General features: G+C 38.4%; 1 protein-coding gene across 9 annotated transcripts; it reads right to left on the bottom strand.

Annotated features, from left to right (window-relative positions):
- Nucleotides 1–340: 340 nt before the first annotated feature.
- On the bottom strand, nucleotides 341–21,181 carry LOC143882125 (protein LNK2-like). Of its 9 annotated transcripts, none has more exons than XM_077385549.1 (11): nucleotides 20,999–21,181; nucleotides 20,720–20,857; nucleotides 18,070–18,415; nucleotides 6,913–7,129; nucleotides 6,426–6,747; nucleotides 6,212–6,310; nucleotides 5,427–5,651; nucleotides 4,738–5,124; nucleotides 4,503–4,645; nucleotides 685–1,050; nucleotides 341–588 (listed from the first exon to the last, which is right to left on the bottom strand). In XM_077385549.1, the coding sequence occupies exons 3-10, from the start codon at nucleotides 18,203–18,205 to the stop codon at nucleotides 732–734; spliced, it is 1,848 nt and encodes a 615-aa protein (XP_077241664.1). In that variant the 5' UTR covers nucleotides 18,206–18,415; nucleotides 20,720–20,857; nucleotides 20,999–21,181; the 3' UTR covers nucleotides 341–588; nucleotides 685–731. The 9 variants fall into 9 exon arrangements, 8 of the variants coding, with proteins under 8 accessions (XP_077241664.1, XP_077241665.1, XP_077241667.1 ...); XM_077385550.1 differs by having other exon boundaries at nucleotides 730–1,050; XM_077385552.1 differs by having other exon boundaries at nucleotides 6,212–6,256.
- Between the last annotated feature and the right edge of the window lie 200 nt (nucleotides 21,182–21,381).

Here is a 21,381-nt window from a genome sequence, read left to right as displayed (position 1 = left end):
CAGTTGGTTGCTTGTTCTTGACAGCAGGTTCCAAGTTTCAACAATAACTCGGAGATGGGAAATGGGTTTCGGTTGCGGCATTCTTAGTAATTTACTAATTTTACTCATTATTGTTCTTAATGAATTCCATGCACGTTACTTCCTCTATTCATTTGTTTTTCGAAGATGGTCAAAGGAAAAATCTTGCTGTCTCTTCAACAATATCTGACCTCTAATTCAGACATGGTGCTGGTGGGGACAAACCTCCTGTTCCGGCTAGTCCAGATGATCATTCTGGTTCCAAGGCTGATTTGGTTTCAAAAACGTTTTTTAGACCCCAAAAGAGTTCCACACATTCAAATAAATGAATCTAAACTTTCAAATTGATAAAATATTTTGTAAAATACCACAACAACAATCATAAAAAGATTCAGAATCAGAGGCTACTAACCTCAAGCAGATTTCATACAGCCAATGAAATAGAAATAAGTGTAAAAACATACCAAAAAGCCATGGTAGGATGGCTCATAAACACTTCTAGCACAAATAATTGGTACTTTCTTCCATCCGCGCTCAAGCCTCCATATACTTGCACCAAGTTCCAATTCGCTGACAGAAGCAAAACCAACTCAGTATCAGCAAATTTGTTCCACGATACTTTGTACACCGAATGAATGGTAGCAGAGGGTATACAGAAAATGATACCTACTAAACAGTTATATCTTTTAGTGAGGCTCGTAGCTTCATTACCATTAGGCGTTAAAAGGACTGCTTTGGAACTGATCTTGTTGGGGATCGACCGACATGTTAGATTGTGGACTTTGACATTCATAGCGAGAAATGCTCTGCTTGTCAGTTAGGTTGTGGGAAAAGCACCCCACATCCAAGTCTATGTGGCCTTCTGTTTCAGGTTGAACTGAAAGCTTTTTGGGGTTACCAGAACCAGGTGAGTCGGGTATTTCATCCTTGACAGGTCTCCCACATGATTCGGATGGCCTGTGAAAGAGCAAATGAGCCATGATGCGGTCAATAGGATTGGTATCTGTTTCCACATTAGCCAATCTTGAAGATCTGGAAAGGAAGAAATAACAGACGTCAGCTTTTCTTATAAGAAACAAATGTTTTTCTAGATGAAGTTTAGATATGAGGATAGAAAGGGAATGCGTGTTTTCAAATATTGCAGGTAAAATAACAACTTTCATGTTGGTTGAGCAAACATACTGGAAGGATAATAAGTGAAAAGATTAATATGTTCCATAGCAGGACAAACATGAACCACTGATGGCACAATTCTAAATGAGAATTATTGATAGGGTGAAATTTAGTACATGATAGAAAGTGGTTTAAGGAGGTTACTGTTTCAGATTAAAAAAAAGCTAAGGTTTGCCTCTGATTGTTGAGTAACAGATGCAAGAAATTTTCTCTTGATGCAATTTAAAACATGTTAAAAATAGCCCTTTGCAAACTGTCAAGTTAACCTCTGTCCATATAACACTTTGCAAACTGTCACGTTTAATAACCTCCATCTATGCAAGCGAAAAAGAGAAAGAAAGGTAAACGGAGATCAAGGAGAAAAAGGAAGACAGTAAGAGACAGAGGAGGAGAAAGAATTCGTTAGGTTGCTCTAGCCCCACAATTCTATTGTATTTATAATACTCAACTTAAAAAATTTACAACTTTGTATAATACTCAGTTTTATCACTTCTAACCCCACAATTCTATTGTATTTATGATACTCAATTTGTCACAGGCACGCACCCAAGGCTATTTTGACAAGTTGAGCCCATTAGAGGTAATTGGACCAATTCAGTTTTATCGAAGTTAGTTGAATTGTTGGCATTTCTATGATGGAGGGTTTTGTTTCGTCCATGATAAGGTAAATGAAACAACACCCTATTCCTGCAGACTGAATCACAAGTAACCAGTCCAAGACTTTAGCACACTAGGAACAGTCCATACAAGACCTAACTGGGCTCACTATGAGTTAACTTTAATGCCAAACAAATCAGAACAGTCCAGAGAGATGGGTACAACTCTTACAAGAGTGTTAACAGTCTAAACAGTCCATAATTTGTTACATTTCAGTCCACAAGTCCATACATGTGCACAGCAGAACAAACAGTCCACGATGTGTTTGTTAGCAGTTCATTATCAGTCCACAAATAGTTCATGACTGTACCCTAGCCCACCAACAGTCCAATCATTAACCATGATCCAACAGTCCATTAATTGTCCATGAAAAATCTGCTTCGGCACTACGTAACAATTTAATGCATATCCATAATAGTCCATAACATTATCCGTCTGGTTTATTAATGATAAATTAATTTGCATTTAGAAATCTCCTTTAATTAGTACAGATGACGAGAATGTATTCTTAAACCTCTGATGAGTTGAGAAAAAGAATAACATACATAATAAAGGAAAATCTAATGCATAGAGAAGAAAAAGTAGTATGCTCTAGAATTCCCTTTCATTTAGTTAATGAAAATCTTTCCATAACGATGAAAGAGAAGTTCACAGGAAAAAAAACATATAATTCGGAAAAGAAGATTGAAAAGAGGAAGAGGGTCAACCGAAATTTAAAAGTGTTAGGGGGCCAAAACCCACCGCCAATAACATCCACCCATCTACCACCGGCGAACACACGGAAATACCCAAGATCTTGCACTACAAGATGGAGAAAAATATGCCAACAAACCACAACCACAAAGGGAGCAAATCACAAGCAACCACAAGAAGATAAGAATATACGTGGTTCACTACAATGGGCTACTCCACGGACAAGGTAATACTTAATCCACTATTTAGAACCAAAATAGTACAATGTTACCTCCACCGGTAAACCCTTCTCCCCAATCTTCTATGTAGCCACAAAATAACCTCCAAGTCTCTACACCGAGTATGTGGAAAAACCCTCCTTTGAGAAGTAGTTGGAAAAACCTCCAACACAATGCTTGTGCTACAACAGACAAAATCCAATGGATAAGAACAATGGAAGCAGAAGAATACACCTTGATAACCAAGGGGTGGAGGAAATACCCTTTTTGCTTCACCACAAAAAGCTTTCCAACAGCCCATGAGAAAACCCCTCCCTTTGCTCTAAACCTTCTCTTCAAGAAGAAGCTTGCTTTTGCTTCACCACAAAAGCACTCCTAGAGCCCCAAGAGAAAACCCCTTGCCTTGCCCTAGCTTTCTCCTCAACAAGAAGAACCTTGCTTTTGCTTCACCACAAAAGTCCTCCTAGGGCCCCCAAGAGAAAACACTTCTTGCCTTGCCCTAGCCTTCTCCCCTCTCTACATTTTCCCTTCTTCTTCAAACCCTCTCTTACATATGCAAACCATATATATAGAGAAAAAACACATCCCAGTTATAAGGGCCAAGTGGGACCTACTCCAAGAATGAAATAGAATAGGTGATTTTGTATCACCAACTCAACAAAAAGTACGTCTAAAGGAGATCGAAACATCATGCCAGTGTCACTAGTAGGTCCTACATAATTCCGTTTGTCACAGAAACTGGCAAACCGATTTATTATGATTTGTGACGATTTTCTGATATTTATTTAGTTTTTAAAGTTTAAGTAGGTTCTGTTGGGTCCTATGAAAAGATGACTATAGTTTCTAGGTCAAACTTAGTCTTTCAAATCTGAAAGCTTCCATCTTCAGAAAAAGACTAAGTTCTCAATTTGTAATATGGGAAGGAACCCTTAACTGAGTTTAGAATGTAGAGTCTAATTTTACAAAATTTTATATTTTCCCAAGTTGGTTTTTTGGGTTTTCCTGAGCAGAAACTTGCACTACACTTTCTATTGTTTTAGGACACTTCTAAAATAGAAATTATGCTTTACTTTGTTCATTTAAGAGCTGAAATTGATCCTATATCAATGGCTTCTACAAATCCTTTGTCAATTATATCTGAAGGTTATACTTGGAAAGTATATACTCAGGCTCATAGTTAGCAAAACATGATTTGGCAAAAAACGGGACGGCAAAAGTCGAGTTTAATACGGTATTGGTTCAAAAAAACGGAAACACAAGAAAGTGAGTTTAGAATTTTGTCATTTACAAAATATGGTGGGGTTAAAATTGGAAAGTTGGCCAAAAAGACGTGTTTAAAACGTATTTTAAACATGTTTAAAACGTTTGCCTCAAAAAACAGAGTTTTTTACGTTGTAAAAGTTTTAAACGGAGTTTTGAACGGCACACCAATAAAACAGGTTTTTTATAAAAAAAAACACCGTTTACAACGGAGTTTACAACGGAGTTTTGCTAACTATGCTCAGGCCACAAATTGAATATTTTTCTTTATTAAATGAATCTGGTAGAGGTGCCATGAAACCCCACCTTACTTACCACAAAAAAATCTCCAAGTGATACATAATTTCAAGAGAATCTTCTGAGTTCTCAAAGCCAAAAGAAATATCCGTGACTTAATAAAATCAGGATATCCTAGAACTGGGTCCCCGTGAGGATTCAAACTCAAGGGAAATGTTGAAATGGATTTACAAACAATTAACAAACCTGCAATGAACATTTGTCTCTTCATTTTCATCTCTGATACTTTCGTTGGTACTACTTGTATCACTAATGCTATGCCTTTGTGTCGCACTTTTGGCCAATCGAAACAGACTACCTCGAATACAAAGCCTTATTCTACTGTCCAGCTGCAAAAAAAAAAGCATTTAATCAGGATAAATTTGCTAAAGATTCAGACATTCTATCTACAGAATATTATTTGAGGAAGCAACATACTTACCTTTCCAATGGCACTTTGAAGGTCATCAAATGTAGTTTCATCTAGTGAGTGTTCACCAACTAACATGGATGTCTTATTGGAGTCATATGGTTCTATTGGTAAGTTCAGCCCTAATATCAGAACCTTTACTGAATTTTCCTCAACTTCAGTCTCACTACCATTGACCTGATGATCAAATTGTTGTTGTTGGTGTTGAATGGCAATCATAGCTTGCATTTGCTGGTGTTGCCGTAACTTTTCTATCTTCTCCTGAGGTGTCATAGTCAGTGGACTTGAGTGAACATCTGGTAACTTCTGTAGAGGAGTTCCATACTTCAACATATCTGGAGAGAACTTATAACTGTCTAGAACCAGTTGACATTGCCCGTGGTCAGAATGAATGTGTGGCTGCAGTGGCATGACAGAAAAGTAATGAGAGGGACATTCATGTCCTGGTCGAAATTTCGGATTAACAGAAAGTACCTAAAATCAAAATGTTACATTATTTCGCCGAAATTTCGTGGGAGACACAAAAATTTACATGATTTCCACATAGATTTTAAGATTTTGGCCGAAATTACTGAAATTTCAGCCAAAATTACCGAGATGTCGACCAAAATTACCGAAATTTCGGCCGAAATTTTGTAAAATACCGAAATTTCAGTATTTCGCCCCCTGCCGAAATCAACACCGAAACCGAAATTTTAAACCTTGCTTAAAGAATCGGGCCCTCCAAGTTGCCTTTGTGGACTAAGGACTGAAGATAGAAAGGTTTGTTGAGCAGAGGTTGCAGAGGCACAAATATTCATGTCCACTAATTGTTGAATTTGGCTAGTATCAGGGGACGAGGCACAATGCATGTTTTGTGAAGAATTTGTTTTGCTTGTTTCTTCTAGTTTCTTTTGACATTTCAAAAGTTTACTTCGCCTATTGACCTGATAACCAAGAACTGTTAGATTTTGGATGTTTGCAATTACAATGAAAAATCACTCTTTTTTACTTCTTAATTTGCAAGGATAACCTAATGCAGTGCCTTAAACAAAAATATACAAGGCATCAATTGTGATCTATTTGTAATAATACAATAATGATAAACTGCCTTTCTCAGAAATAGGCACTTTGACATGTGTGTGTGTGTGTGTGTGTTTGTATTTGATTGGTCAGCAAATTTTTTCTGTTAACATCTGTGCAGTGCTCCCAACAAATAAAAATTCAAATAGCAAGGCACAAATTAAATAAAGAAACAATGAGTAGCTTTCACAGATGAACTTGGAGCAAGTGAATGATTAAAGAAAAAATCAATGAGTGTTATTTAATCTTAAAAAGAAAATCTTGGCTTGCATCTCGTTCCACTACATTCGAAGGACCAATATCTTATTCAGTCACCTGTTTAGTCAATAAGTATGCACAAAGCGTGCATCATAATGAAGTCACATTTTCTATTAAGAAACCTTGAATCATTTCATAAGTAACTCCATAAAACTAAAATTAGTACCTTGTCCTTGAAGTGCTTGCGACTCAGAATTTTTTCATTAGAAAACTGAAAATGAGATGTTATGGTTTCAGCAGTTGTCTCAGTACTACTAACTTCAGTCTGTGAAAAGGAAAAAACAAGTGCAATGCTTTTTTTTTTTGATAAAGTCATCTTAGTGAAAGATATACAAAGTACTGATCATGCTAAGACAGTACATATGTCGAAGAATTCATACCTTCTCCTCCAATTCAAATTTAATTTTTCTTCCAAAAGACTCATCTACCTGATTAGCAAAAGAGTAATATCCTTTTTCAGAACCCCCATCTCCACTGGGTGGTACATTCTGTGTAGAACAGGAGTCCATATCATTTATTTTTTTGCAGTCTGAGGTAAGAGGCTGGTCTTGATATGGGGGAAATTCCATTTTGACTTGATCCTTCTCTGGTGCAGTACCTAACAATCTGAACTGTGAAGTTGGAGAATTTGGAGCCATGGGAAAAGGCCACAGTTCATCTGCATTGCCAATCATTTCATGTCCAAGTATGGAATCATCATTTCTGTAAAATCATCACTTGTGAGGGTAACATGTCAGAAAAATGCCACTGAATTATGAAATGGGACAAAATTCTAATGATAATATTTCTCACATGAAAGGTCAAATTAGCAAGTCGAAAAATAGATGGGCTGAGAAAACATGAATCTATTGAGAAATTGAGCGCTACCTAAAAATTCTGTCAAAATCATCAAAGTTTTCAACGCTGTCCCAATTGTAGTCAAGAAAGCTGCCACTCCCTTTATCTCCATGACCATTTCCAAACAACTCCCGATCACTATGCGGTAGAGCTGTATCAGCAGTTGAGAAATGGCATGACATTATCACAGATGTAGGACTCTTGTTATCAATGATACCATTATAATCACAAAATTCTGTAAGTATGTGTGGTACCCGATCCCGCGAGAGGGGTGTGGGGCGCGAGCCGCCGCGCTCTCTCTCTTGGTCTCTCGTATCCACGCGATTGGCGTGTGCATTTTATTATTGATTTGAATTAATCTTTCCTGTGAACTTGGGATCACTAAGGCAATCCGAATTCCACACGAAAGAGACTGACAGAGTCGCCACCTAGATGTGGGATCTAGGACCCGTAATTAACCAGAAATCTAGACTCGCTACCTGGTTACGAGAATGGAAGGTATGGGGAGTTATCCACCACATGCACCATTCTTGCCCGATAATCGGTCTTCGATTCCAAAAGCTAACTCTTTTAAATTTATTTTAAATGGCTCATTCAACTCTATGTTAATGTGCGAACTAAGTGACATGCATCCTATGATCTAATTTCAATGTGAATCCTAAATGTGTATCTTGATTTATTAATTTGTCTGGATTCAATCTAAGTGACAGTTCTCCTAAAATTCTAATTTCATGGAAAGTCCTAAGTGATTTGATTAAGCATTTACAAGAAAATTAATATACAAAACACCACAATTTGTTTGTGGTGCCGACTCGCGGGTGGTATGCCATCAGACATCCAAGCTGCCTACGTACCCAAGCCTCACTGGGATCAGAGTCGACGTAGTTCGGTGCACCTAAGCTAAGCTACTTATGCCTAACTCAACTAGGACACCGACCTAGACGGGATTGACTGTTTCAACAGTTTTAGGAGAAGTTATTTAATTCAAGTTGAGGATTTTATTATCTTAAGATTTCATCTAAGATGCTATATGATTCTCATCTAAATGCAAATGGTCCCTTAGACTAATGCAGGTTTGCCTACATCCTAGTTTACTAGGCTTGTCCTAGGGAAAGATTGGGTGACTAGTGTAACTAGACCTATGGCACGGTTGCTATACATAGCAAACGTCCGTGATGAGGCTGGACTCCTAACTCTAGGACTCCCTAAAACCTAAGACTCCCTAAAACTTAGGACACGACACGACACCGGTGTTCCTAAATTGGGCTCTAAGGGTTCCTAAAGGAATTTTGAATCCACCGGCTCTTGGAAATCTCGAATTCTTTTGGGCTTGTGGAAACTTTTAGAGTTTTCTTGAAGCTTTTATTATCTGAAGGTATTTAGTGTGTTTGGTAGCTTTTAAAGTTGTTTATTTAGAAGGTTTTAGTTTCACTTGAAATTTTTAGTGGTCTTTTGGTTAATGGCTTTTAACGGATTTTTATCAGTGGATTTTAAATGGGTGAATTTTAGTTTTGTTAATTTTAGGTTGGATGTACTTTAGATTAATGTCTTTCGATTTTGGTTTGGAAAATGACGTTAACACAACCAAGTTTTGACAATTGCACAAATTCGACAAACCATTGACCATTAAAAGATCTAACAAATGCAGCCCACTAAAACTGTCGTAACTCTTTAACCGCTTGGCCAAATTCAACGTACGAACATGCGTTGGAAAGATCTTTTATAGGGCTACAACTTTTTAGTTCTCCATTGTTTGTAAATCTGTGATTTAGAGGTTCGAATTTGTGTTGCAAACAAAAGGACAGCAACATTAAACTGGAAATGCCTAAAGGTGTGCCGCAACCATTTTGGACTTAACTTTTTAACCACTCGCCGTCTGATCTAGCACGAATACTCGTTGGAAACGGCACGAAAATATCTACGACTTTGTAGTTAACCATTTCCCACGATTCTGTTGTTTAGAGGTCGAAAAATCTGTTTAAAGTCTAACAGCTAGCACTATGACGGGAATGATATTGGCACCCCCATGTTTTCTTTTGATAGTTCTTATTTTTTTTAGTGATTAAAAGACGGTGAATATGAAAAATGGCTTGAATGGGCCTGAGATTAGATTCAAATGGGATGTTTGAAAAAGGGGTTGTTTTTATCTACTTGGCAAGGTGGGGTATGGATATTGGGTTCTTGAGATTGAGTGGGGGCTGTTGTTATCAAATTGGAGTGGGGGCTGTTGTTATCAATTGAAAGATGGAGATTTTGTAAGCCAAATTAAATGGGTTTTGATAATTCACGTAAAATTCAAGTTTTCTTTCTTGTAAATGTTCAAAATTTTTAATGAATTGTTTTCCCAAAAGAAATCTAAATTCCCTAACAAGCCAATGATTTCAAAATCCCATCACAAATAGGTTCTAATGACCCTATCACATTAATTATATTTAGCATAAGTGAGAACATGACCAAGGCCAAACTAGTACGAAATTAAACATGACATCAACCAAAATATACGCAAAACAACACTCAATCCTACAAATATAGAAAAGAAAATAAAATTCCAAAAGGCATACCTTTTTGTAGACGATATTCCATGCAAACTTATGGAGAAGAGGGATTTGGTCTAGAGAGAGGGCTTGAATTTTCTAAGAGAGGGGTTCTCTCCTCTTTTCTTCTCTTCTTTTTTTTTGATGGTGGGATGAGAGGGTATTTATAGGAGAATGGGATAGGAGGTTAGGTGAGGTTAGGTGAGGTTAGGTAAGGTTAGGTGAGGTTAGGTAAGGTTAGGTGAGGTTAGGTGAGGTTAGGTGAGGTTTGGTGAGGTTTGGATGGTTATGATGAGAGGAGAGGTTAGGTGAGGTTAGGTGAGGTTTGGATGGTTAGGATGAGAGGAGAGGTTAGGTGGTTTTGGATGGTTAGACCCAGGTCATGATCTGCCACTGATCTAACGATTTACGGAAATCGGGTCTCGGAATAGAATCAGGGTCCGGGCTATGAAGTGACCCTAGCTTATTTTGTCCCGATTGATGATCCGTAAAGTCAGATCAAGATATTAATGACCTAAAACATATAAATCAATGATAGAGGGGGTTCTCACATGGATTTAACACACTAATTTATTTGTCGATTAAAACAAAACAAAATGGGGTGTCTACAGATGCCCCTCTTTGGTAGAGATGACGTAGTCATTGAATACCAAAGTTAAAAATGACAGAACCATTTTGCGTAGCTTTAATCGACAAAGGACTCTCTAGACACAACGCACCTTAACATAATGCAAAACCTTAGATGAAACCCTAGAACTTGAATAATAAAAAAAAAAACTCGATGCGGCGCCGTTCACAAACGGGCAATTAGAGAATGAGATATCATTTTCGAATGGATTCTGAAGGAAAAGGACAAAGATCGCTCTCAAACAGTTTTTAGAAGGAGATGAGACGCCGCTCACAAGCGGGTTCAACGAGGATAAGAAGCATTCCCAAATGGACTTGGATAATGAGGCACCGTTCACAAACGGCCTCTAGGAGGATAGAAAACCATTCACAAATGGACTCGAGAAAAGAGGCACCGTTCACAAACGGGCTCAAGGAGAAGACAAGACCATTCACAAATGGACTCGAGAAATGAGGCAACGTTCACAAACGGGCTCAAGGAGGACGATACCATTCACAAATGGATTCGAGAAAAGAGGCACCGTTCACAAACGGGCTCAAGGAGAAGACAAGACCATTCACAAATGGACTCGAGAAATGAGGCACCGTTCACAAACGGGCTCAAGGAGGACGATACCATTCACAAATGGATTCGAGAAAAGAGGCACCATTCACAAACGGGCTCAAGGATAAGACAAGACCATTCACAAATGGACTCGAGAAATGAGGCACCATTCACAAACAGGCTCAAGGAGAAGACGAGACCATTCACAAATGGACTCGAGAAATGAGGCACCGTTCACAAACGGGCTCAAGGAGAAGACGAGACCATTCACAAATGGATTCGAGAAATGAGGCACCGTTCACAAACGGGCTCAAGGAGAAGACAAGACCATTCACAAATGGATTCGAGAAATGAGGCACCGTTCACAAACGGACTTAAAGAGGACATGAGATTTTTCGTAGGATTGGATTTTTTTTTTAGTTAAGGATTTGGATTTGATAAATTTTTTATTTTTGGGAGATGAGGTACCGTCCGCAAACGGGCTCACGGAGAAGACGAGACCATTCACAAATGGCCTCGAGAAAAGAGGCGCCGTTCACAAACGGGCTCAAAGAGGACATGAGATTTTTCGTAGGATTTGAATTTGACGTAAGATTGGATTTGTTTTTTTTTTTTTTGAATTGGGATTTGATTTTATGAATTTTTATTTATTTTTTTTGTATTTTTGGGAAATGTGGCACCGTCCGCAAACGGGCTCATGGAGAAGATGAGACCATTCACAAATGGCCTCGAGAAAAGAGGCACCGTTCACAAATGGGCTCGAAGAATTTAGAGGTTTTCATGAATTTGAATTTGACGTAGAATTGGATTTGATGAATTTTAGATTTTTTTTTTTTTGAACTCAATGAAATCGGGGACATTATAGATCGTGCCCAGTAAAGATATTGGAAACCAAGACTTTGACGAATGATGAGACGACCAACCTTATGAACGAAGAACCATTAGTAACAAGAATGGATTAGGAACACTTTTATGAAACTTCAACAAGATTTTTCTCAATGAGACTGTTGGTCTTGTCTTCTGGAGATTTTGATAACTGAAACCTTGAACAAGACAGTTGAGATTGGTAATTTAGAACAATGGCTCTCTTGGATATAATCATGGAAAAGTGGGATTTGCCTCTTGACAGGTGTTTAGATAAACATTTCTTGACCAGGATAGTATTTAACAACTGGAAGGAGATTCCGAATTTTAATGGTTCATCTTTCTGAGAAATTGGCTCAACCACCATTGCATCTGGGGCTCTTCCAAGCTTAAGGTGCCTTCCTGGGGTATGATCTTTTTACGAAAGTTGGGCTTTCTGATGTTTCTACTTCTGAACTCTTCTGAGTTGATCTTCTTTGAAATGTAGCTGTTTGACTAGATTCTCGAACTCCTTCATACGATCGCAGGGAGCTGACGAGGCTGGGCCTTCTTCACCGAGACAGTTGCATCATTTGGACAGCAGGACGACGATTGACTCTTTCTAAAGAGAAAACTTAGATAAAATGCACTACTCAAAAGATTGAGCAGCTCTGAAGGAGTGAACATAGAATGACAAAGATTGACTGACTACACTGACAGACACAGTAATACTTCTGACTTAGTTAATATTTTATTTGGTAAGTCTATCCTTTCAAGGAATGTTTTTTTTCAATTGGTGCACATGGGACTTCTTCCTTGAAACAGTAATGCCTCAAGGATTTAATTACGCCCCTTAAGATTGCTTAGCTTCAATGCCCCCAGTTTTGAGGATATCACTTGAATTTGCTTGAATTTCAGTTGATCTTCAGTCTTGATACCGGCTGTAGCCTTCTTATACTGATTCTCTTACCGTGACCAAGTTACCTCTTCAGGGTTTTTAACTTGGCGGACCGCGCTAGCCTTAACTTTTGCCTGAACCACCTTTCTAGGTTTTCGATCCAGCAGGCTATCCCCTTAGCTTTTGCCTAAGCCGCCCTTTCGGGTTTTCAACTTAGCAGGGAAATGATCTTAAATTTTGCCTAGACCGCCCTTTCAGGTTTTCAGTCTAGCAGATCTTCAAACTCCGTTCTTTTTTTTCTTTTTGTGTTTCGGGACCTAGATCATTAAATCTGAACACCGGAGGGACTTTATAGGTAGGATAGGGCTTTACAAAGAATGGCTTAAGGCTCAACAAAGATTTCGACCAAACCTGTGAACAGGTTGCCTCCATATCCCCATGTAGGAATTAGGACGTGTGTAGTTCAGGGCAAATGCCCCTAGTTTGAAAATAAATTGTTTGAAGGTTAATTGATTTTTCTTTTTTCTTTTCTTTCTGGAATAATTGGTTTCTCTTCTTTTGGAACTTGTCCTTCTTTTTTTTTCTTTTTTTTTTTGAATCGACCGAACTCGGTTTAACCGAGCTGCCTACGTACCCCAGTGTAGGGATCAGGTCTTGCGTAGTTCGGGGCGAATGCCCCGAGTTTGATGGGTTTTCAAGAAAATTTGATTTAGGCTCGAAGGGTTTGCAAATCGGTATTCTTTTGACATTGGGTTTTGATTTTGGGATTTAATCGGCCAAAGGAGGCCTTTCGATGTTCAGATTGGGAATCGATCTAGGTTACTAGAGTCTGTCTGGTACTGATTATTTATTTCTTTTTTTTCTCTTTTTTTTTTCACGGAGTTTGACGGCATTTCCAGGTAAGATAATGGATTTTCTTCTTTCAAGATTCTAATGCGTGCTTTCGGCTTTCATAGAGCGAAACTTGTTCTTCGACATCCTCCATCTATGGATTTGTAACTCTTGATATCTGATGATCACTTTTCAATGCTTGCTCTTGAACTTCTTATCTTGAATTTGTTGGCTTCATGTTATGAATTTGAGAACCAAGGTCATTGATTGGAAATATGAAAGTTATTTCCACTCTATGCCCCTTGCATAGCATATGATATTCACTTCATTCTTTCTTGAACCTTCTATCTGGGTCTTTCTCTTGACATTAATGGTAACGCTTACGGGACCATCTTTTTATCCTCAAAACGGGTTTACCAATTCTTCACACTCTTCAGAGGGTAATGTATTTTCAATCGGCATTTATTGGATCAAGGTTTCAGTGCCAGTGTTTACCACTTCAATTTCATCTTTGAAAGGTTGGGATTGGCGCTCCTCCTCTCGTTCAAGTAATTGCTGTGACTCAAGTGGAGTTTCGTCAATTTTGTCCTCATTTGAAGAGGGAGTCTTATTTTAAGATCAGAAGCACACTTAAGAACAGACACAAGTGAACTTTTTGGAACTGACTGAAATTTTATTTAAAGAAAAGCTATTACATCAGACGACCTATCCTGAACATACTCAGGATTCACAACTCTAAATAAGAAAGGGAAACAGAAGATAACTTGCCTGGACTAGGCATTGACCTTTAACTGTAAGACCGGACTCAACAATTATACTGACCATGATGACTGACTCAACATAAAATAGTAAGTGACTAAAACTTTAACTGCTGCAACTGTTTGGCGTTGAAGGCTCGGCGAAGGCTGGTTCGTTCTGAACATCATCATGGCTGATACTTTCAATTTTGGACAATGATGACTGATTCGCATAGGGAAATGCCCCTAGCTCAAGGATTCTGAGAGTGAACTCTGAAGGACTTAGCAAAATAATCTTGAAAAAGGTAGCCCCTAGAGGAGGAACAGACCAGGGGTACAAGCAAGATTGGATTATCTGGACCAGGCATGATCAGATCATGAGAACGCATAATCGAAAGATTGTGAGATTCTGCATCTGCCAGTTAGGGGATGGCATGAAGATACGATCGAATCGTATGACAGAAGAACGAAAGACGCACGATCAAAAGATTAGATGAGATAGCATAAGATTGCTTTCAACGGATAGATCATGAATGACTAATCCTATGAGATCTTTGAAAATTATGGGATTTATATCCTAACCCAAAGGGAAATTTTTTTTTTTTTTTTTTTTCACATTTTATCAGTGTTACCTGAAGGCATCAACCCTAATCCTAATCTATCGGAGTGGAGAGAGAATCTCGACTCATGACTTTGTTCGTGTATCTAAGGACCGATCGTGACCATTGGAAGATGGACCACGGCCTAATCTAGACACCCATGGGTAGGATATCCTAAACTAGGCTCACACACATGATGCACATGTGTTCGTATACTACATGCATGTGTGGGTTAATCTAGGGGTAAGGCCAAGAGTTCCCTTAGCGCGAATCCATGTTCGATATACTGTACCAGTGTCCGGCGTATCAGTACGTGAACAAGAGATCCGTTTACGCACCATAAAGGTACTAGGCTAAGGGTGGAATGCTTCTCTAGCACAGAGGCACCAGGTGATGAAATCCCAGTCAACCATGCTAGATAACACTCCGGGTTCCTAAAATAGGACGTGTGTGCATGTGAAATGCAAGGGTTTAGATGCAAGTGATGTAAGTGTGTGCAATAAGTTCGCGCAATCTATGATGCCTTCAGGTTTTGTTAAATTAAGTTCGAGTAAAATATGATGAGAAAATAAAACGAGACAAACTAATCTAACAAGTATAGAGTTTTTATGAGCCAGTTAAATTAAATTCAAATGAATTATCTTTTGAAATTTTAATGAAGTTAGGTGGTCCCCAGCAGAGTCGCCAGACTGTGGTACCCGATCCCGCGAGAGGGGTGTGGGGCGCGAGCCGCCGCGCTCTCTCTCTTGGTCTCTCGTATCCACGCGATTGGCGTGTGCATTTTATTATTGATTTGAATTAATCTTTCCTGTGAACTTGGGATCACTAAGGCAATCCGAATTCCACACGAAAGAGACTGACAGAGTCGCCACCTAGATGTGGGATCTAGGACCCGTAATTAACCAGAAATCTAGACTCGCTACCTGGTTACGAGAATGGAAGGTATGGGGAGTTATCCACCACATGCACCATTCTTGCCCGATAATCGGTCTTCGATTCCAAAAGCTAACTCTTTTAAATTTATTTTAAATGGCTCATTCAACTCTATGTTAATGTGCGAACTAAGTGACATGCATCCTATGATCTAATTTCAATGTGAATCCTAAATGTGTATCTTGATTTATTAATTTGTCTGGATTCAATCTAAGTGACAGTTCTCCTAAAATTCTAATTTCATGGAAAGTCCTAAGTGATTTGATTAAGCATTTACAAGAAAATTAATATACAAAACACCACAATTTGTTTGTGGTGCCGACTCGCGGGTGGTATGCCATCAGACATCCAAGCTGCCTACGTACCCAAGCCTCACTGGGATCAGAGTCGACGTAGTTCGGTGCACCTAAGCTAAGCTACTTATGCCTAACTCAACTAGGACACCGACCTAGACGGGATTGACTGTTTCAACAGTTTTAGGAGAAGTTATTTAATTCAAGTTGAGGATTTTATTATCTTAAGATTTCATCTAAGATGCTATATGATTCTCATCTAAATGCAAATGGTCCCTTAGACTAATGCAGGTTTGCCTACATCCTAGTTTACTAGGCTTGTCCTAGGGAAAGATTGGGTGACTAGTGTAACTAGACCTATGGCACGGTTGCTATACATAGCAAACGTCCGTGATGAGGCTGGACTCCTAACTCTAGGACTCCCTAAAACCTAAGACTCCCTAAAACTTAGGACACGACACGACACCGGTGTTCCTAAATTGGGCTCTAAGGGTTCCTAAAGGAATTTTGAATCCACCGGCTCTTGGAAATCTCGAATTCTTTTGGGCTTGTGGAAACTTTTAGAGTTTTCTTGAAGCTTTTATTATCTGAAGGTATTTAGTGTGTTTGGTAGCTTTTAAAGTTGTTTATTTAGAAGGTTTTAGTTTCACTTGAAATTTTTAGTGGTCTTTTGGTTAATGGCTTTTAACGGATTTTTATCAGTGGATTTTAAATGGGTGAATTTTAGTTTTGTTAATTTTAGGTTGGATGTACTTTAGATTAATGTCTTTCGATTTTGGTTTGGAAAATGACGTTAACACAACCAAGTTTTGACAATTGCACAAATTCGACAAACCATTGACCATTAAAAGATCTAACAAATGCAGCCCACTAAAACTGTCGTAACTCTTTAACCGCTTGGCCAAATTCAACGTACGAACATGCGTTGGAAAGATCTTTTATAGGGCTACAACTTTTTAGTTCTCCATTGTTTGTAAATCTGTGATTTAGAGGTTCGAATTTGTGTTGCAAACAAAAGGACAGCAACATTAAACTGGAAATGCCTAAAGGTGTGCCGCAACCATTTTGGACTTAACTTTTTAACCACTCGCCGTCTGATCTAGCACGAATACTCGTTGGAAACGGCACGAAAATATCTACGACTTTGTAGTTAACCATTTCCCACGATTCTGTTGTTTAGAGGTCGAAAAATCTGTTTAAAGTCTAACAGCTAGCACTATGACGGGAATGATATTGGCACCCCCATGTTTTCTTTTGATAGTTCTTATTTTTTTTAGTGATTAAAAGACGGTGAATATGAAAAATGGCTTGAATGGGCCTGAGATTAGATTCAAATGGGATGTTTGAAAAAGGGGTTGTTTTTATCTACTTGGCAAGGTGGGGTATGGATATTGGGTTCTTGAGATTGAGTGGGGGCTGTTGTTATCAAATTGGAGTGGGGGCTGTTGTTATCAATTGAAAGATGGAGATTTTGTAAGCCAAATTAAATGGGTTTTGATAATTCACGTAAAATTCAAGTTTTCTTTCTTGTAAATGTTCAAAATTTTTAATGAATTGTTTTCCCAAAAGAAATCTAAATTCCCTAACAAGCCAATGATTTCAAAATCCCATCACAAATAGGTTCTAATGACCCTATCACATTAATTATATTTAGCATAAGTGAGAACATGACCAAGGCCAAACTAGTACGAAATTAAACATGACATCAACCAAAATATACGCAAAACAACACTCAATCCTACAAATATAGAAAAGAAAATAAAATTCCAAAAGGCATACCTTTTTGTAGACGATATTCCATGCAAACTTATGGAGAAGAGGGATTTGGTCTAGAGAGAGGGCTTGAATTTTCTAAGAGAGGGGTTCTCTCCTCTTTTCTTCTCTTCTTTTTTTTTGATGGTGGGATGAGAGGGTATTTATAGGAGAATGGGATAGGAGGTTAGGTAAGGTTAGGTGAGGTTAGGTAAGGTTAGGTGAGGTTAGGTGAGGTTAGGTGAGGTTTGGTGAGGTTTGGATGGTTATGATGAGAGGAGAGGTTAGGTGAGGTTAGGTGAGGTTTGGATGGTTAGGATGAGAGGAGAGGTTAGGTGGTTTTGGATGGTTAGACCCAGGTCATGATCTGCCACTGATCTAACGATTTACGGAAATCGGGTCTCGGAATAGAATCAGGGTCCGGGCTATGAAGTGACCCTAGCTTATTTTGTCCCGATTGATGATCCGTAAAGTCAGATCAAGATATTAATGACCTAAAACATATAAATCAATGATAGAGGGGGTTCTCACATGGATTTAACACACTAATTTATTTGTCGATTAAAACAAAACAAAATGGGGTGTCTACAGTATGTCATCTTTTACTGAGTCTAAATTGGTTGCTTTGGCAAAATCATTAGAAACTTCAGAGCCCATAAGATCCCAACCATTTCTATCAGCATACCCTTTACTGCTTGTAGTTGATACAAGCAAATTAGGCCACGGATCCATGTCAAGTCCTGGAGGCGGACACTCCTTGTTTTCATCAAAATGAGAATCGATCTTCTGTTCTGAGGGGTTAACATCAACAGTAGATTTTTTATTTATTTGCTTCTTGCTGAAATCCCTGAAAACAAAAGGTGTATTCTCGGCACTTCCCTTGAGGTAAGGCACAATATGATCGTCATTATCGCCAGCTTCACCCCATACTATGTCCAAAAGCTGAAAATTTGAAAAAAGATAAAGAAAGTAGATTAAATATAACTGTAAATTGCGATGTTGATAGGAAAGTGAAAATTTTACAATCTTACATAAGCAGGCTTTGGATTATTGATAGGAAACAAATAAACTAAATTAGCAATATAATTGTGAGACCAACCAGCTAATATATAAAAGAGAAAAAGAAGTACTATGAGGATGTCTGACCCTCAATAAATTGAGAAAGTAGTAATTCAAAGGCATGCGATAACCACACTATAAGAGATTCTGTGGAAAGAACAGAAGCAAATAAATTGCATATATCTGTGCAATTCCAAAAAAAAATTATGTTATTATCACCTACTGGAAGTATATAATACGAAAATACCTTGATGACTTTGTGCAAACAAAAATTGGACAACTAGATTGCAAATTTTCATAGTTTCTATAAAGTGAAAAGTTTGATTAATATGCCTGCATACATAATGCATGAACAAATTAACAGAATATTAGGTGGTAGGTGGATAATTTTCAAATTGAATAGCAATTTTCTGAATGACATTGATTGGACAAGAAGGATGAATAACTCACACAGACTTATCCTGAAAGACCACATTCTTTTTCAAGCTTTTCTTACCTTATCCTCCCTGAGTCCCTCTCGTATCTATCTCTCTCCCAGCTTCCCTCACCATTGGGTAAGCTACCATTACAGGAAAAGAAAATCATGGTAGCCAAACGTGCCCTATGACTCATTTTACGAGGAATCACATTCTCCATAACATATGTAGAACTTTTCTCAACCCTCCATATGTCACCAAATATATTAGATGGCTAGGATCATCTTCTTGAGTAGATTTTTCTGGATCCTCAATTATATAACGGATAAAAAAAAATGTAGATACTCCATCATATAACGGAACAAAAAAACGTAGAACTTTGCATGTAGACAGTCTAATTTTGGTGGCCATGTAAGAAGGAATTACATACGTCAAGTTGTAAATTTGGCCATTGACGAGAGCAAGCTAGAGAAAGTATGAGTGGAATATGGTAGGAGTTTTGGAAATTGGTCTAAAGGTCTAGAAAATCATTACCATGTTGTTGATGAAAGCCTTTGACAACAAGGTGAGCGTCTTGGCCTTTAAATATCAACCTTGTGTTTGGTTTTAAAAAACTCAGTTACATCAAATGAGATAGACATGCAGAGCGGCCAAGATAAGAGACCAAGTCTCATTTTGAAGTACATCGAGTTCATTCATAGCAATTAGCAAAGTGCAAGTGTTCATGTTTCGAGGCATGAAAGAAGCATGAACTCATTCATAGCAAAGTGCAAGTGTTCATGTTTTGATGCACGAAAGAGGCATGTGGGGTCAAGTGCAGTAGGAGTGATGGAGAGAAAGGTCTAGGGAGAGGATGCCTAGAAGTAAGCAAAGAGTTTGGTTTTTGAATCCCATTCTTCACCCAATAACCATAGACTGTAATCCTTCCTGGGGTAAAGGATATGAAATGAAAACAGGAGAGCGGGTGGACGCGTTCAATGGAGGGGGAATGACCAGAGAAGTGGAAGATGTAGCTGGAATAAAGTCTGGTAGATATGATGGAGATACGACAGCTATATTGGGTGGTGAAAATGGTGTTGAAGGCGGAGAGGGTGAGATTAGTCAGTGAAGTGTCATCCTGTCCCGGAGGGGTGGCATTAAATAGAACTTCATAAGGAGACTCCATTTAATACCGGATTTGGGGACCGATTAATGATGTAGATGCTTATGAAAAGCTTCTAGCCAAAATCTCTTTGAGAGGTGGGTGTGATCTAATATTACCAATCCTATTTCAACAATGCGGTAGTGCTTGCGTTCAACAATGTCGTTTTACTCCGATGTATGAGCGCAGGAGATCATGTGTCAGTTCCCATTGTGAGATAAATTGGATGAAAATGATCGCCGGCCAATATACTCTCCACTACCATCTATTTGGATGGCCTTAATTTTCTAGAGAGTGTATTCTTCATCAGTGTCTTAAAAAGTACTAGACAAAAAAACCGACACTTCTTGAGTAGAGTCGAAATTGCCAAGAGAAACAATATAATCATCAATAAGCAATAACTGAAAAATGATGGTCATAGTTGCTAGGAAAAGGAGAAGGTCCCCCCAGATCCTAATGCAACATATCTAATGGAGTAATAATTCGCAGATCAAATAATTAAAATAGAAGTTTGTAATGTTTTCTAGCAAGAAAATTATAAAAACTAAAATATATGAATGAACGGAACTAATAGTTATCCTTTTATGAGGGATCAATAGACAAATCAGCTTGTGAGAGGGGTGTCCTAACCGTTGCGGTCAATTAGTTCTAGGAACTTGAGTAGCCATAAAAATGTGTGGAGAGTGAGGGGATGCAACTGTTGAAAAAGTAGTAATATTGCCCTCCCTTTGTTATTCCTCTGTGAATCAGTCTCCTCGTCAGTCGATCCTAAATCCACCACAATCAAAGATAGATACAAAAAAATGTCATAGTTCAATTGGGCAACTGAAATTATATTCCTTTTATCTCAAGAACACAGAGAACATTTCTTAAAGTGAGGCAAAAAATTAGAGAAAGTATGTCCATTACCAACTTGAATAGAAGATATATTTATCCGTTAGTCAACGCGATTTTGAATGGAGTTGAGATCAGATGTCATGTGATTGGCTACTCCATTGTCGGGATACCACTATGTTGAGGGCGAAGAAGGATTGGGAAAGATCATCCCACTACAAATCCTAATTGAATCATTGATAGTAGTAGCCAGCCTCATGACCTCTATGTTTGTAGCTTTTTCAGTGTATTGGCTGCAACTTAGGGGGTGGTGGTGCTCGACTTCTATGAAAGTATTGACCGTGATTGTATGCATTTTGAACTCACGAGGAAGAGACGTCGTTCTGATGCTAAGTGTGCTCCAGAAAGAGTTCGTGAATGAAGAGTAAGGAGAAATTTTTTTGAATTGATGGAGGTGG

The sequence above is a fragment of the Tasmannia lanceolata genome, unplaced genomic scaffold (assembly GCF_043159265.1).
Source record: "Tasmannia lanceolata isolate RefF3 unplaced genomic scaffold, GAP_Taslan_0.1 ptg000007l, whole genome shotgun sequence".
Lineage (NCBI taxonomy): Eukaryota > Viridiplantae > Streptophyta > Magnoliopsida > Canellales > Winteraceae > Tasmannia > Tasmannia lanceolata.
The sequence above is the reverse complement of the archived record's forward strand: the minus strand, read 5'-3'. Positions and strand labels throughout refer to the sequence as shown.

Excerpts from the sequence above, each read along its gene's own strand:
- LOC143882125 (XM_077385549.1), bottom strand. The coding sequence starts at position 18,205 with ATGGATCCGTGGCCTAATTTGCTTGTATCAACTACAAGCAGTAAAGGG. Across the intron at positions 6,311-6,425 it reads AATTTGAATTGGAGGAGAAG|ACTGAAGTTAGTAGTACTGA; the intron begins GTATGAATTCTT and ends TCCTTTTCACAG. Across the intron at positions 5,652-6,211 it reads GCAAGCACTTCAAGGACAAG|GTCAATAGGCGAAGTAAACT; the intron begins GTACTAATTTTA and ends CTTGGTTATCAG.